Here is an 18541-nt window from a genome sequence, read left to right as displayed (position 1 = left end):
TCAGAATGAATTGTCCTGGTTTCACCACTCTAATTTCTTCATAGTACATGCTGTCTTTCCCTGCGGCACTCGTTAAAAAGCCCCTTGGGAGAGGCAGTGGCTAGGACAGGCGGTAACTTGCCTGTCGGTGGACCGCCACCTGGATCCCATTAAGCAAGTACGAGCTCTATGTTAAAAAAATCTTTCAGGGGTTCACCTATACTCTTTCATTTTCTTTTATCCAAATATAACACTTGTCACTAAAGCCAAAAAGCTCTATTTAGGTCTCATCCATCCTTAAAACATTGCTCCAATAGCCTTCTTGCTTGTGCAGGTGATCTTTAGCAAACAGCAGATGGGCAGTGACCTTCTCTTTGTAATTCTGCCATGCACACTACTTTTATTCATTTGTATTCTCATGGTGGACTCATGAACATTAACAAAGAATGTTAATCCAGGGATTATTCTGACTGCCATTATACAGTTGGCAAGGATTTTCCCCCATAATAGGGTAAATTAATTTCTGTCTCAGTTTTTTTCCTTTCTCTGGATCAACAAGAGGGGGAGGGGGTGGAAACAGGCTGAACTGGATGAACATTTGTCTTTTTTTAAGCCTAGCATACCATGTTACTATGTATTAGCTAATGTAAGAAAGGTCTTTAGTTGCTTAAAGGATTATTATACACCTTGCTTTTGGTATGGACCTTGTTACTTAACCACTCCTGGGAAGGGTAGTGATGGTTTTATAATTGCCCCCATTTGTACACTATCTGTCTTAATGTGGATTGCTGGAGTCCAAACTCTTTGGAGATGGTTTTGTAATCTTTTCCAGCCTAATGAGCATCAATAACTCTTCTTCTGGGGTCCTCAGAAAATTCTCAAAGGTTCAAAAGCTTTTAAGCACCACTGTAAGAGGAGAGGGAGTTTCTCTCCTTATTATACTGCTAGGTGAGAGAGCCAGAGTCCAGGAGGTAGACAGGATCAACGATACTATCTCTGTTTCAAAAGGAGTTAATCTTTTGGCTCATACATCAGCCGCTAGTTTCTGCAGAATTGCTGAATGGAGTAATGCACTGGAGGGCACTCTAATAGAGGAGCCAATACACCCTAGATGACATTGCTCCTGTATAAAGGTCCTCTTGGGATTAGTCTTTAGAAAAAGACTTTGTATATATTTTTAGCCCTTAAAGGGATTGCCCCACTTCTAGCTACTTTGCTGCAGGAAGCAGACAGCTCTGTAAATTGTTCAGTGGGCCAGTTTGGTACTGCGGGCTGTGTCCCATTCACTTCAACAGGATTAAGCTTGCAGTACCAAACCGGGCCACTGCATAGTGTATGGAGCTATCTGCTTCCTGCAGCAAAACAGCTAGAAGTAGGACAACCCCTTTAAAGGGAACCTTTTCACTTATGGTGGAATACCAGCAATAACTGTTGCCTTGCTGTTTTGACCAAAAACTCCGGCGTCCACAACCACTAAAATGTATGTCTAGAATTATCAGGCCTTGATTCCATCTGTTTTGTGACACACTGCTGCTTCTGGTTGGTGCCCTGCCAAGCTTACAGAAGTTTACAGGATATAATTGTATTTTGTTGTTCCCACCTAGTGCCTGCCATGTTTACATTACAATAATAAAAATTAAGGAAATTATCCATAAAGAATAGTGAGGGGGAATTCATTTAAAAAATGCAAATATAACTGTATTACTACAAATAAGATAGATAGATAGATAGATAGATAGATAGATAGATAGATAGATAGATAGATAGATATGAGTTAGATAGATAGATAGATAGATAGATAGATAGGAGATAGATAGATATGAGATAGGAGATAGATAGATATGAGATAGATAGATAGATAGATAGATAGATATGAGATAGGAGATAGATAGATATGAGATAGATAGATAGATAGATATGAGATAGATAGATAGATAGATATGAGATAGTTAGATAGATATGAGATAGATAGATAGATAAATAGATAGATAGATATGAGATAGATAGATAGATATGAGTTAGATAGATAGATAGATAGATAGATAGATATGAGATAGATAGATATGAGATAGTTAGATAGATAGATATGAGATAGATAGATATGAGATAGTTAGATAGATATGAGATAGATAGATAGATAGATAGATAGATAGATAGATAGATATGAGATAGATAGATAGATAGATATGAGATAGATATGAGATAGATATGAGATAGATAGATGAGATAGATAGATATGAGATAGATAGATAGATAGATATGAGATAGATAGAAAATTGTTAGAAAATCAGTCTATTAAGATAAATCTATTTTTCTTGCATATTGTGTAAACAGGTAATATTTCTTCCATTTCAAATAAAAGGTTCATTAACATGTCTGTGTCTTGCGGCAGCTGAATTAGGATTTCTCACAATCCCAATGGTCTAATAAGTTCCTCTGAGTCTTGTAATAATTGTTGATGTATTACATCTTGTTAAATTTGTAAGATTAATTAAATGTTATTCCTTTTGAAATAGCGACAATGTCTCTGTGGGTTTATTACCTTCTTGTTGAAGTACAAACAAAATAAAATATCTGACCTGGCATAACCTTCGATATCAACCAGTAAAATGTGTAATGGTTTACTCATTGAAATGTTAAGACTGGGTTCTAATGTTACTGCAAGCAACATAGCAATGGTCAAAATATTAAGGATATTGTCAAGCATTAGAAAATATAGCTGCTATCTTCAAAAACAGTGCCATATTTATCCACAGGTTGTATGTGGTGCGGCAGTTCAGCTTCATTCATTTCTATGGAGCTCAACTGCAATACCAGAGGCAAGCAATGTGTAGGAGTGGCACAATTTTTGGTAGGTATCAGCCATGCTTTTGCAATCCTGGACAATCCATTAGTTTATAAAGTTCAAACATTTGGTGTAAACATAGAAGACTCAGTAATTAAAACTGTCTCTTAGAAAAAGTATCCATATTGTCCAAAACAACGAAATCAGGATTTAGGGTGGCTTCACACGAGCGTGTTTTTGCACGTACATAGGTGCGTGCATAGGTACGCACCCATGTACGTGCAAAAACACTCGTGGATGCAGGTCTGTGCAGTGTTTTCAATGGAGCCGCAGCTGCTGCCGGCGGCTCCATTGAAAACAATGGTCTTCCGACACTACTGCATTCTTTTTCAGGGAAGGGCTGTACATATAAGCCCTTCCCTGAAAAACAATAATTTTAGTGTAAAAAAAAAATGTATATACTTACCTCTCCGCCACTGCCGTGACCCCTGCAGGATGAAGAACACATCTGCCGCATGCGGCAGATGTTTCCTTCATCACCACTAGTTAAAAAAATTCTCTGCTGCAACATCTGCCACATCTGTGGCAGATGCAGCAGAGGAATTTTTCAATTCTCTACCGCAGCTGTCTCACATGTCAACTGCGGTAGAGGATTCTGCTGCCAATTGATTTTGGCACAAGGTTTAGGCCTATCCATTGTCCTACAATGGGGCTTGGTCTTCACAGTGGTAACGCAGTAGCTGCAACATTGTTGCATCATGGAGCCTCCTTTCTTTGGCAATCAGAGTGCCAAGATTCCTCTATGCCCTAGCCATTCTCCTGGCAGGCAATTGGACTTAGCACGGCCATCAGCGCCACTTTCAGAGGAGCTGGGCCACCCCACAGCAGCCTGTCTATGTGTAGAGGTAGGAAAGAGCGCTCGTTTCACCCAGTTACATATTTATAAACATTTCAAGTGTTATCATGACCTAACATGAAGACCTGGCATATTTGTACCCGCTTTGTGTGATGTAACAATCTGGCATATGCATTTGTACATTCTTATGATCCCTTCATTTAGAAACCAAGCATACTGCATTTCCACACACAGCTTTTGATGTCATAATCTGGAATCTAGGTGTGATAGAGTTGTACATACTTGCTTTGATAGCATAATCAAAAATATTGGTGCGTTCTATTTATTCATAATACTAGTGATATCATAATCTAGCTCTAACATGGACACTTTGACAAGTAAGCCAATCTTTTTCTGGCTATCATTATTTTGGCACAGAAGAGAAGGACAAAAGTCATGGACAAGGAGATGGAGGTTGGGGAAAGTCAATTATTGGATAATGTGGAGATAAGGGATGCTGAGCAGGAGATGAAGGTGCTGGTAAACAATCTAATGGTGATATGCCAATATAGTATGCAGAGAATGAGAAATTACATTATAATAAGAAATATTACTTCACGCACCCTTTATTGGTGACCAAGGGTTCACCTAATATATTTACTCCTTAATCTCCTTCTGGTCAGCATTATGGCTCTATAATAACACTGTGTGCTGCCATATTGTTCCTCCATGAGGTACTAGTTTCTACCCTAGAAGTAATACTTTCAGTAATTTCAGAAGTACTACTTTCAGAAGTAATACAGGAATAACATGGCATATGATGCTCCAAGTCACAGGTGGACAGATATACCAATGCTGTCTAACATTTAGACAGTGTAAACTGTGACTGACCAGTCTAAAGATGCTCCAGATTTATCACAGTAGATCTGCTGGATGATAAATGTCTTGCATCTTTAGACATATTTGCTTAACTTTACACCAGCGATTAGTTGGCTTACTTGGTGCCAAAAGTTTGTGCTCCTTTTTAGTGCATTGTTAGATTTTGGCCTCATTCCTATGAGCGTGGTTTTAGCACATAATTAGCGTGTGGAAAGATTGCATCTAATAGAATACAGAATAGCTATTAGCAAAATAAAAAACAAAATTTTCTGCGCTCAATGAATGGTGCGTTTCCACAAATAGTAGTAGGTCAGAAATATAATGGAGTTACACTTACTGGGAAGGAGGGGGGTATGATGACCATGAGCCCCCTCCTTGAAGTGATGTCTCCTTTTTCTCCAGATAGATGTTTCCACACATCTAGAGATGAAGTAATAACACTTTTATTCCGGTATTCACTAAAAAACGGGCAACGCGTTTCTGTGCTCACAGGCACCTTTCTCAAGCAGTGCACTGAGCTCCCTCCCCCTTTCCGCCCCTCGCCACTATTTGCAATGGAAGAGGTCCGGATGTGGGGGAACGTAGCGTGAAAGCCCTGCTGATATAAGCTTCCATCTGAGCAGTTCCCCCCTCCCTTCCCCCTCACTGGCTCTCTGCAATGGGAGTGGGTGGGACAAAGCTTAGCTCTGCCCCCTCCCATTGCAAACGCCGGAGTGGAGAAGAGAGACAAAGAGCCGGTGAGGGGTAGGAAAGGGGGGGACTGCTCAGATGGAAGCGTATATCACGGCCGGCCGATATACGCTCGCGCAAATAAGCCCTTCAAGTGTGAAAAAGATGCAAAGAAACCTATGTAAATTTGGTATTGATGTAACCGTACTGACACGCAAAATTAATTTAGCATTATTTATTATGCACAGTCAATGCTGTTAAGCTGATAATAATAATTTATGCCAGAATTGCATTTTATTAGAGATGAGCGAACCTACTCGTTTCGAGTAATTACTCGATCGAGCACCGCGATTTTCGAGTACTTCAGTACTCGGGTGCAAAGATTCGGGGGGCGCTGGGGGGCGGGGGGAGGCGTGACCGAGCGGGGGGTAGCAGCTGGGAACAGGGGGGAGCCCTCTCTCTCTCCTTCTCCCCCCCACTCCCCGCTGCAACCCCCCACTCACCCACGGCGCCCCCCGAATCTTTTTGCCCGAGTACGGAAGTACTCGAAAATCCCAGTACTCGGGCGAAAAAGGGGCGTGGCCGAGTAGGCTCGCTCATCTCTACATTTTATTAATCTTGCCCCTAAAAAAAATAGAATAAAAAGTGATCAAAATGTTATATGTTCCCAAATATAGGAAAAATGAAGCCTTGAGCTATTCACACAGATAAACAAGCCCTCACAGATCTCCATTGATAGAGAAATACGCACTGTAATGGTTCTTTGGATGTGGTGACACAAAAGTAAATCTTTACAAACAGTATTTTTAGTGTACACAAATAGCCAAACATAAAAACATGTATAAACTTGGTATAGCAGGAATCGTTACAATATTATTTATTCTTCATGCTGAATGCCATAAAAATTAACCCCAAAAAAGAATGGCAATACATTACATGTACCCCAAAATGATACCATTAAAAAATACAACTTGTTTTGCAAAAAACAAGTTCTCATATGTTGATTGATTATTAAGGTGCAAACAGGCTTCAGTACAAATGAGTTAAAATTGGAATTGTACCTAACTGCAAGAACCGCTTTGTTCACACAAGCATGGTTTTAGCGCACTATAGACATGTGAAAAGATTGTGTTTAATCAAACTAATGATTTCCTATAGAAAGTTTCATGTGAAGGAATTTTAGACACGCAAAAAGCTTACACCTAATAAAGATAGAACATGTGAGTGCAAAGCTCGCATCTAAGGTTTGCACTGTGAGAAAAAATAGGACCTGACTAGAGATGAGCGAGTGTACTCGCTAAGGCAAACTACTCGAGTGAGTACTGTCTTATGCGAGTACCTGCCCGCTCGTCTCTAAAGATTCGGGTTTTGGCGGGGGGCGGGAAGCGGCGGGTGAGAGCCGGGAGGAACGGTGGGAGATCTCTCTCTCACTTGCTCCACTCTGCTCACTCCCGCAACTCACCGCTCTCCCCCGCCGTCACTCGAATCTTTAGAGACGAGCATGCAGGTACTCGCATAAGGCACTACTTGCTCGAGTAGTTTGCCTTAGCGAGTACGCTCGCTCATCTCTAGACCTGACTTATTTTTGGTGCGTGCTGTGCAGAAGTTCACATAGACTCCTATGGGAGATCGATAACATGCAACATGCAGCTCCCGATTGTGTGAACAGGCAGTTTTACTGCTAATTAAGCTTGAGATTTAATAGCTGGAAATTACGCGTTCATGCAATTTTTAGTGCAGTGTAGCTGTGATCTCTTCACGCACCTATACTGCGCTGAAACCACTTGCAGAGAAATATCTGGGAATATCTATCCATCATCAAACTACTAATGACCACTTATCCGTTGGTATGTATGTATGTATGTGTTTAGGTGCTTCTCATGATCCTCCCTGATCACATTCTGGTGACGTCATCGCAGGTCCTACAGCATGAAACATGCAGAGCATGACAGCAGCCATGTGCTCACAGGACCTTTGATGATGTCACTGTCATGTGATCTGCTGCTGGCACTTAGCTCCACCCTTTGATCACATGCCAGTAAAGTCATCACAGTCACAAGTTCTCTGAGCTCCACCCTGCGACGTCATCACAAGTCCTTCTAAAGCATAAATATAAAACAAACAGCATGCCAGCAGCCCTGTGCTCACAGGACATGGGATGATGTCACCACATGTCATCAGTCACATGCTGTCTGAGCTCTACCCCATGATGCCATAGCAGGTTCTCACAAACCTCGGCCGTCTCAATTGCTATGGATATAGCTGTACTCACTTTGCAGTTTGTTGTGAGACAGCTGGACACTTGTGTGGAGACTCCAATAAATAACACCTCACAAATGTCCAGATAAATGTCCACGGTGCATATTGACCAACAACATTGAAGTATAGTCATTCACAACTATCTTCACACCTCCTGACCGTGATATCATGCCATATCAAGTGCTAAGAATAGCAAAAGGATGACAGCATTCCAGGCGGATCAATCAAGAAAATGTAGATTTTATTCCTCCATGAACGCAACGTTTCGAACCGCTTGACAAAGCCCCCAAGCGGATCGAAACGTCGCTTTCATGGAGGAATAAAATCTACATTTTCTTAATTGATACACCTGGAATGCTGCCATCCCTTTGCTATTTGTAGATTATCTACAGGAGTCTTGGGCTCAGACCCTGAACTTAGACGTGCATTCAGAGACCTGAGGGTCCATATTTAGGCCTCGGTCTCACGGGCGTTTTTTCCCGCGATTTGCGGATCGCATAACGGATGCGCATCCGCAAATCACGTGACCGGGGCCGACAATTCACTGAAAAAGCTGCACCTAGCAGTGTTTTCAGTGAAACTGCCCCGCACTGCCCGCTATCCTCTGCCACAGCTGTGGCAGAGGAGAACGATGTTCGCCCATTGAATTCCATGGAGCTGGCAGTACAGCCGGCTCCATTGAAAGCAATGGGCTGCCCGCGAGCGCGGGATGAATTTTTGGGAAGGGCTTAAAAATATAAGCCCTTCCCTAAAAATCATCCTAAAATGTCCGGCCGGCAGTTCTCCTGAACTGCTCTGTGTAGTATTCAGCAGCCAGGGATTTAAAATCCCCGCCTGCTGAATGAGCTTCCTCTGATTGGTCACAGCCCTCACCAATCAGAGGCAGCTCTCACTCACCCATTCATGAATTCCTGAATGGGTGAGTGAGTGCTGCCTCTGATTGGGTGAGCGCAGGGACCAATCAGAGGCAGCGCTCAGCTATTGAGTGACAGCAGAGAGCTGCCTATGATTGGTCCCTGCGCTCAGCCAATCAGAGGCAGCACTCACTCACCCATTCAGGAGAACTGCCGGCCGGATGCGGCTGAACTCCGGCTGCAGGGACAAGGTGAGTATACTTTTTTTTTTTTGTTTTACACATTTTAGGAAGATTTTCAGGGAAGGGCTTATATTTTTAAGTCCTTCCCGAAAATTCATCCCGCGCTCGCCGGCAGCCAATTGCTTTCAATGGAGCCGGCTGTATTGCCGGCTCCATTGAATTCAATGGGCGAACATTGTTCTCCTCTGCCACAGCTATTACAGCTGTGGCAGAGGAGAACGATCTTTAGTATATGTTCTCAATGGGGTCGGCGCTGCTGCCTGTTGAGCACATATATAGAACACAGTGATGCTCAGAACACAGATAGGTGCATTCTGCGAATCGTTGTGTCCTATAATTGATCGCACATCCGCATAAAAAGCGGACATGTGACCGATCCCATTGGGATGCATTTGGTGTATAGATCTGCAGATCGCAAGCGCGTCTGCAGATCGGACCAAAAAACGGTCGTGTGACCAAGGCCTTAGGATCAATAATTCCTGAAGTGTGCTGAGAATTATTTGCGTTTGTACGGATATCAAGTGCTAAGGCCACCAACAGCATTTGAGCCTTCATCTAATCGTCAAGCATTGTCCAGTATTCAAACAAACTGTTGTTGTTCTGCAAACCTGTCACCATAGAGGCTTCAATGCCGCTGTGACACAACGACAAGCCACAATTTCACCTCAACTACCAGCTGAAGTTTGTACATCTCGTGCCGCAGATATGCAAAAGCAACAAGCCAACATGTCTCCTCAGCAAGCTGCTGAAGTTCATATTTTGACCAACTCTAATCCCTTTCACTACATATATCATTATATTAGTAAGTGGCGCACTGTGCAACCAGAAACACTGGTACTATAAATAATACTAATAGCTAGTCTGCTTCAGGACAGAGACATAATATTATGACTTTACAAAGCATTGGATCAGACGCTGCTGGAACATGCAGCTCAGTTGTAGGCACCAGTTCATAGAAAGAATACCTAGGAGTTGAGTCTGGATATGCCTAAGGGTGGGCATTATACATTTGTAAGTGTATATATAAGGCCCATGTGAAAAAATATGATGAAAAAGTGTTTAATGTCCCCTTAAAAGACTGCCATAACTTTAAATTTGAGCAGCATTACTGTTTAGGGTGGCTTCACATGAGTGTATGTTTGTCCGTGCATAGGTGCGTACATAAGTGTGCACCCATGTACGTGCAAAAACACGCGTGAATGCAGGACCGTGCATTGCCTTCAATGGAGCCGCAGCTGCTGCCGGTGACTCCATTGAAGGCAATGGTCTGCCGGCACCCCTGAATTGTTTTTCAGGGAAGGGTTTTACATATAAGCCCTTCCCTGAAAAACCAGAATTTTAGTGAAGAAAAAAAAAAAATAATAATGCACCCATTGTCTTTAATGGAGCTGCTATTGAATGACAGCAGAGAGCTGCCTCTGATTGGTCCCTGCGCTCAGCCAATCAGAGGCAGCACTCACCCATTCATGAATTTATGAATGGGTGAGTGAGTGCTGCCTCTGATTGGTCACAGTGCTCAGCCAATCAGAGGTAGAGATTTTAAACCCCCGGCTGCTGAATACTCCTCACAGCAGTGCAGGAAAAAAGCCGGTTTGAAGTCGCTGAGACCCGGCAGCTGAAGTAAGGTGAGTATAGATTTTTTTTCAATTTTTATCACCATTTTTTCTTGTTTTTCCGGAAAAGGCATATATTTAAAGCCCCTCACTGAAAAACAATTACTGGGTGCTGGCAGCTTGATCCAGTACCGCAGCTGTAATCTGTGGCAGCTGCGGTAGGGAATTCTTTATTCCCTGCAGGGATTTAAAATTCCTTTGCTCCATCTGTCACAGATGTGGCAGGTGCAGCAGGGAATTCTTTATTCCCCGCGGGGATGAAGAAAACATCTGCCGCGTGCATCACATGTGTTCTTCCTACCGCTGGGAATTTAGAATTCCTTTGCTGCCTCTGTCACAGATGTGGCACGTGCAGCAGGGAATTTTTTTCCCAAGCGTGGATGAAGCAAACATCTGCCGCATGCGGCAGATGTGTTTTTCACCCCCGTAGGGACACGGCAGCGGCGGACAAGTAAGTTTTTTGTTTTTTTTTTACACTAGAATTCTTGTTTTTCAGGGAAGAGCTTATATTTGGTGCCCTTCCCTGAAAGACAATTATGAGGTGCCGGCAGACCATTGTCTTCAATGGAGCCGCCAGCAGCAGCTGCGGCTCCATTGAAGACAATGCATGAATTCCTTATTGTGCACGCATGTCCTATCTTTACAGGCACGCACCTGTAAAACACAGACATGTGAACAGACCATAGGAAATGCATTGCTTGTAATAGACACGTGTTTTTGTGCGCGTGTATGCATGTACAAAAACACGCTCGTCTGAGGCCACCCTTAATCATTGTGGGCCTTTCACCAACCACACCCAGCGATATAAACAAATATATGGTTTGGCCATGCTTGTTGCTACAGCCCAGTCTCATTCAAGTAAATGGATCTGAGCTGCAGTGCCAACCACAGCCACAACTGTTTGTATGGAGCACTGCCTGCATAAACAATAAAGGAGATGTGATACCTTCACTCAGCTGATTTGTGAGTAGGACCAGATGATGATCAAATATTGGTAAATTTTCTTAAAAATAAAGCACTGATGTGTCTGAACTTACTTTTGGTTAGAGTCTGAGTAGTAAATCCTAACGGATTCATGCAAATAAAGGGCAGAACATTACTACTGAGCAATGTGCACCTGCGGGCCTAGTAGCCATTTATTTACTTGTGTTAAATAACCATGTTAAAGAATACCAAAAAAGCATATTTCTTAGTCAAGTGTTTCTGTCCATTTGGTACTGTTTTAGCCAATAGAACAAAATGTAATTGTTCTCAGAAAGAGAAACAAAGTTATCTTAAAGATATGGTACCTCTTTTTAATGGCTAACAAAAACAAATGATATTACAGCAAGCTTACAAATCCACTTCTTCATTGCACATAGGATATATATCTGAAGATATATATATATATATATATATATATATATATATATATATATATATATATATATATACATATACACACATACAAACAGAAGGATACAGATATTGTATGATTTACCCTTTAATGACCACCCATACATCTGTTGATGGCGGCCATTAAGGCTTTTTTTTTTTTGCAGCTCCGTATTTTGATGACGGCTGCATGAGAAGCCTCATTCAAATCTTTTGTGCCAGGGAAAGTAGGCGCTCTCTTTTGGATGACAGCCTGGCACTTGCTCTAACACTGGCTTGCTACCTCAGGCATGTAAAACACTGACAGAGAGACCCCAGTGATGTGATCACGGGGTGCCAATGGGTTGCTATGGCATCTGAAGGTTTGAATATAGCCTCTGGGTCTGCCAGCTATGATGACCTATGATGCTCAGCCTCTGACTGAGCTTCATAAGCTTTCTAATATACTGCTGTACTGAAGTCTAGTAGTGTATTAGAAGAATGATAAAATATGGTAACAATCAAGTCCCTTAGTGAGACAAAAAAGAAATAAAGTATAGCAAAATAGTGAAAAAATAATAAGAGTCAAAACCCCACTTTTCCCCCTTTATTATGTAACAAAGAAAGAAAATCACATATATTAGCAACGCTCTATTTAAAATGACTCATAGAAAAAAATTAGAACGTTATTTAACTCGCACAGTGCATGGGTTAGATAATGTACTAACACAAAAAAGCACACAAGAACTGTGAAAATAGCAAATTTCGCCAACAAAAAAACAAAATAGAAAGTAAACAAAATGTTGCATAGATCCACAAATAGTAGCATTAAAAATCGCAACTCATCCCGCTAAAACACAATCTTTTTACAGCACCTTTGACAAAAATAGAAAAATGTTAAAAGCTTTTAAATTTAGCCATGAACAAAAAAATATATATATATTTTTTTTAAAGTGTGAAACAGTTGCACAAAAACCCCTATATAAATTTGGTATTGATATAACCGTACTGGCCTGCAGAATTAATTTAACATATCTTTTATTCTGCACAATGAACGCCATTAAAAATAAAAAACGTCAGAATTTCAAATTTTGTTAATCTTGCCTCTAGAAAAAAATGCAATAAAAAGAAATCCAAATGTTATTTGTTTCCAAAATTTGGATAATCAAATTCATCCTACAAAAAACAATACCTGATAGAGCTCTGTTGATGGAAAATTCTAAATGCTAAGGCTCTTGGAGTGCCGCAACACAAAAGCAAATCTTAAAAAAAGTAGTTTTTGTATACAAAAAAGCAAAACTTGGTATGTTGTCACATCATTTATTTTGCACACTGAACGCCATAAACATAAGATACAAAAAACAAATGACAGAATTAATTTTTTCCCGAATCCCCCCCAAAAATGTAGTAAAAGTTATACAGTACATTATATGTACCCAAAAATTATGCCATTAAAAAATACAACTTTTCCCACAAAGAAAGTCCCTCATATGGCTATCTCGACAGAAAAAAAATTAAAATTATTGCTCCTGGAATGGGATGGGAAGAAAAAAGGAAAATTAGTTGGTCATTGAGGCATGAACAAACTTCATTACTAAGTGGTTAATTTGCACTTAAACAATAACAGGACTAGCAAAGCAGAGGAGTAAATACTTAGGGTTTATTCACATCAACATTGGGTTCTGTTCTGAGCCTCAGTTCCTGATTTCCGCTAGAAAGCAGGATGAAATATTGCCGCAAGCAGTGCCATTTCATCCTGTAAATTCTGGCATCATTTCAGACTGTTTTTCGGAAATGAAACAGACTCCATTATAGTCGATGGGGTCCATTTATTGCTGGTCAGTTCCGTCATAAAATGGAACCATTCAGCTGGGACGGGGGATGGGGGATGCCGTTTTCCTACTCCCTGAACGGAACATGAAATTGGAACTCTATAATGCTGTTGTGAACAAGCTCTTAGTGCACCGATAAGCATGTGAGAGTTTGATGGTCTCTAAATTGTTCTTAGATGGGAGACCTGACACCAGAAAGCCCACCCTGTCATAAAAGCGTGAGAATAATTCATGCCTGTGTTAAGAATATCAAAGATGAACATAAATTTACTTTTTAATGTAATAACTAGAGATGAGCGAGCATACTCGTCCGAGCTTCATACTCGTTCGAGTATTAGGGTGTTCGAGATGCTCGTTACTCGAGACGAGCACCACGCGATGTTCGAGTTACTTTCATTTTCTTCCCTGAGAAATTTGCGCGCTTTTCTGGCCAATAGAAAGACAGGGGAGGCATTACAACTTCCCCCTGCGACGTTCAAGCCCTATACCACCCCCCTGCAGTGAGTGGCTGACGAGATCAGGTGTCACCCGAGTATTAAAATCTGCCCTCCCGCGGCTTGCCACAGATGTATTCTGACATAGTTCAGGGAAAGTGCTGTTGATGCCAGAGCTGCTATAGGGAGAGCGTTAGGAGTGATTTTAGGCTTCAAGAACCCCAACGGTCCTTCTTAGGCCATAGAAATCGCAGATCGCACCTATGTGCGATCTGCAATTCCTGTTCTCTTCTCTATATGCGCTCAATGGGGCCGGCGGCAGCAGCGCCGACCCCATTGAGAACATATAGAAGACAAATCATTCTTCTCTGCCGCAGCTGTAACAGCTGTGGCAGAGAAGAACGATGTTTGCCCATTGAATTCAATGGAGCCGGCAATACAGCAGGTTCCACTGAAAGCAATGGGCTGCCAGCGATCGCGGGATGAATTGTCGGGAAGGGCTTAAATATATAAGCCCTTCCCTGCAATTCATCCAGAAATGTGTTACAATAAAAATATATACCATATATACCGGCGTATAAGGCGACGGGGCGTATAAGACGACCCCCCAACTGTCACCTTATACGCCGGGAATACAGCGGAGCAAAGAATAAAATTCATTACTCACATCCCCCGGCGGTCTGCGGCGCTGCTGCAGGATGTCGCTCCCTCCTGGTCCCTGGCAGAGCATTGCTTTCTGGACGCAGGGCTTGAAATCCCCGCCTCCAGAAAGCTACTGTGGTTAGCTAACACATGCCGTCAGCCAATCACAGCCATTCAATGACATCATTGTCATTGGCTGTGATTGGCTGAAGGCACGTGTGTTTTCTGGAGGCGGGGATTTCAAGCCCTGCGTCCAGAAAGCAATGCTCTGCCGGGGACCAGGAGGGAGCGACAGCCTGCAGCAGCGCCGCAGAACGCCGGGGGAAGTGAGTAATGATTTTTATTCTTTGCTCCGCTGTATTCCCGGCATATAAGGTGACAGTTGGGGGGTCGTCTTATACGCCCCGTTGCCTTATACGCCGGTATATACGGTATATATTTTTATTTTTACACATTTCTGGATGAATTGCAGGGAAGGGCTTCTATATTTAAGCCCTTCCCAACAATTCATCCCGCGCACGCCGGCAGCCCATTGCTTTCAGAGGAACCTGCTGTATTGCCGGCTCCATTGAATTCAATGGGCTAACATCGTTCTTCTCTGCCACAGCTGTTACTGCTGTGGCAGAGGAGAACGATCTTTATGCTGACAGTGCGGGGGGGGGGGCACTCTTGCCGCTATTGTGGCTTAATAGTGGGACCTGTGAACTTGAGATGCAGCCCAACATGTAGCCCTTCGCCTGCCCTATCCGTTGCTGTGTCGTTCCCATCACTTTCTTGAATTGCCCCGATTTTCACAAATAAAAACCATAGTGAGCATCGGCGATATACAAAAATGCTTGGGTCGCCCATTGACTTCAATGGGTTCGTTACTCGAAACGAACCGTCGAGCATCGCGAAAATTTCGTCCTGAGTAACGAGCACCCGAGCATTTTGGTGCTCGCTCATCTCTAGTAATAACCTTTATATTCTTTTGCTATGTCCTTGGCTACCAAAATGCTCAACCACGGTTAACTCAATATTTCTTTCTTGAATTGTTGGCCATAAGGTCTCATCCTTGTTTTAAGTTTTAGCTCTATTTATCCAACATAAAGCCCACCAATTGGTCATTTAGTACACAGAATCAGGTATTCAACATTGGACAAAAAGCATGTGAATGTCCCAGGAATCTTGTCCTGTTGTGTGTTGTGGACTTGTATCCTGTCCGTGGTCAATATGTGTGAGACGGCCTTGCAGCTCCTTACATTGCAGGGAAAAGTTCCCTTTTGTGTACTTGAGTTCACTGAACTCCTGATTATGGCTCACACTGCTAGCAGCGCAAAAAGATTGCTGCTAACAGCTCTGTAAAGATCATGTAAATGGGCTGCTTCTAGCTACTTGAAGTAGCCTGTTCACAAGATCACAGGTACGCATTATCCAGCTCCCAATAGGAGTCAATGAAAAGTCATGCACAGTATGCAGCAAAGATGGGACACGTCTTATTTTTGTGCGCACCACAGAGAAATATGCGACCTGCACTCGCATGTCCTATCTTTGTTAGATGCACATCATTTTGCACAAATAACATTCTTTCATGTGAACGCTTCTATAGGAGTCTATTGGTTCCCAATAGAAGTCCATTCTGTGCACTGCTATGGTATAAGCGCGAAAATTACATTCGCCTGAATGAGCCCTTATAAAGTTCCTCAAATTTAAAGAGTGCCTGTAACATAGAAGGGGATGGTCTGTGAATATGATTTTCAGAAATATGTCCATTAGTTTGATCGAACAATTGGGTCTCAGCACCCAAAACCCCAGTATTGATAAAAACTTTCAATATATCTCTTAAGAAACATAAAAAACTGATAGCAGAAGAAGACCACATGGACCATGTAGTCCACACATGTCAAACACAAGGCCCGGGGGCTGAATCTGGCCGCCACCTCATTTTAGGTGGCCTGCTGGCCATGCATTCCACCCAGCAGGAATTCTACTCACCAAACCTGCAGCTCCAGTCCGATGATGGTAGTACAGAGTCTGTGACTGCTGACCTCTCCTTGGTGTCTGTTTGCACTCTCTTGTATGCAGTGCAGATGCTAAGGTGAGAGGTCAGTGATCACTGACTCATCAGCGGCTTCCAGACCGGAGCTTCAGGCTGGGTGAATGAAAATCTTGTAGGGATGCTGCTCGGCTTGAAGTCAATAAGGGATTGCTATTACTACTGAGACTACTATGGGGGTCATTATTGCTACTGGGACCAATGTAGGGGGCACAATTGCTATTGTGGCCACAGGTTTGCTGTGTATTCACTGCGCATTTGCACCCACCCATTCACTTCAATGGCTTATTGAGGTGCGTAATATACAATAAAATAAGTTATGCCACATAATTTTTCATGGAATCACACAACAAGTTAAAAAAATATGATTATGTGAATTAATCCGTCAAAATTAATGGGTTCTATTAAATGCATATTATACAAGTAAAAATTGCATGTGTAATACACTGCAAAATATACTCATGTGAATTAGCCCTTACTATTCAACTACAATTGGCCCTTTGAAGGCTGATGTGACTCTTAATGAAAATTAGTTTGACACCCCATATCTAGTCTGTCCTTATTTTATTACCATCTCAGACATGATAAAACTTTATTTAAATTATAGGAACACTCTGAGTTCCCTGTATGATGGTGTAATTTAAATATTTCTTGACGTCTGCCTAATTAAATCAAATAGAATATACAAGTTTAAATGAAATTGCCAAATCTTAAGAAATGAATCTAGATATTCTTAAAACATCTAAGACGTCTTTGTTTCTCAGACTGTAGACTAGAGGATTTAAGGCTGGTACCACTGCTACATACAGCAAGGGGAGCATTATGTCTAGCTCTGTGGAATTTTTAGAGTCAGGACTCATGTAGACACTTAGTGAAGACCCACAAAATAATAAAACAACTGTTAGATGAGAGGAGCAACTGGAGAAGATCTTCAGTCTTCTAGCCGTTGTCTTGATCTTCAGTATAGCAGATATAATAAAAAAATAAGAAATCAAAATCATGCCAAACGCTATAAAACCTAAAGTATATCCTTCAGATAGTATCACAATGTTCACGTGTCTGATGTCGCTGCAGGAGGTTCTTAGAAGAGCTTTAATGTCACAGTAGAAGTGGATGATATATTTGGAATCACAAAATGATAGATGAGATATCAAGAAGACATACAGCAGTGAGTTCAAGACACCAATTGTCCATGGAACAATGGAAAGTATAAGACATGCTCTCCTATTCATAATGATTGAATATTTCAAGGGAACACAAATTGCTACATACCGGTCAAAAGCCATAGAAGACAGCAGTAAAAATTCTGTATCCACACATGCTACAGACATGAATAACTGAGTGAAACACTTTATGAACGAAATTCCAGTCTTTCCAGTTATTTGAAAGTCCAGAAGCTTTGGCAGAATACTGGACACATAGACCATGTCAAGAGTTGAGAGGTTGCACAAGAAAAAGTACATAGGAGTGTGTAGTTGTGGTGCCACCCACACAGCCATTATAATAATCAGGTTTCCAGACATACACAATAGATACATTAATAAAATACTAATAATAAGAAAAAAGGAGATGTTCTGAAGCCTGGAGAATGCTATCAGGTGAAAATCTTCAAAAAATGAAATATTAATTGCATTGACATACATCTGCAATGTAACAATGTCAGAAATATAGTCAATAAATAGAAAGCAATCAGCAAAAAATAAGAAATTATAGTCATAGATCAAAATGGTAAGTAAAGAACCCTTTTTATGCTTGTCAGTATTTTGCACCGGCATGTTTGAGCCCAAACCAGGAATGGGTCCAAAACAGGGAAGGGAAGCATAACTTTTTGTTACACTTTTTTCTCTGTTTATTTTCCACTCTTGCTTTTGATTTACAGATATTGATGCAAAATACTGACCTAAATATTCAGTGTAAGGCCGCCTGCAGACGAGCGGGTCGGATCCGGCAGCGAGAAATCTCGCCGCGCGATCCGACCCCAGAGCCTGCAGGGACGACCGCGTACTCACCCGCGACCGCGTACTCACCCGCGCCTGGCGGCCCCGGCTCTTTGATGTGCCGGCTGCCGCGCAGCCGGCGCATGCGCAGACCGGAGCCGGCGGCCAGGTGAGTGCGTGCCCCGCAGGAAAT

The 18541-nt window shown here is 42.0% G+C and overlaps 1 protein-coding gene across 1 annotated transcript; it reads right to left on the bottom strand.

The window, feature by feature from the left end:
* Positions 1-17121: 17121 nt before the first annotated feature.
* LOC136610221 (olfactory receptor 5V1-like) lies at positions 17122-18054 on the bottom strand. Its single transcript, XM_066589460.1, has one exon. The coding sequence runs from the start codon at positions 18052-18054 to the stop codon at positions 17122-17124; it is 933 nt and encodes a 310-aa protein (XP_066445557.1).
* Positions 18055-18541: the final 487 nt, after the last annotated feature.

This window comes from Eleutherodactylus coqui, chromosome 2 (genome assembly GCF_035609145.1).
Source record: "Eleutherodactylus coqui strain aEleCoq1 chromosome 2, aEleCoq1.hap1, whole genome shotgun sequence".
Taxonomy (NCBI): Eukaryota; Metazoa; Chordata; class Amphibia; order Anura; family Eleutherodactylidae; genus Eleutherodactylus; species Eleutherodactylus coqui.
This window is presented reverse-complemented; position numbering and strand designations above follow the sequence as displayed.

Excerpts from the sequence above, each read along its gene's own strand:
- LOC136610221 (XM_066589460.1), bottom strand. The coding sequence starts at position 18,054 with ATGTATGTCAATGCAATTAATATTTCATTTTTTGAAGATTTTCACCTG.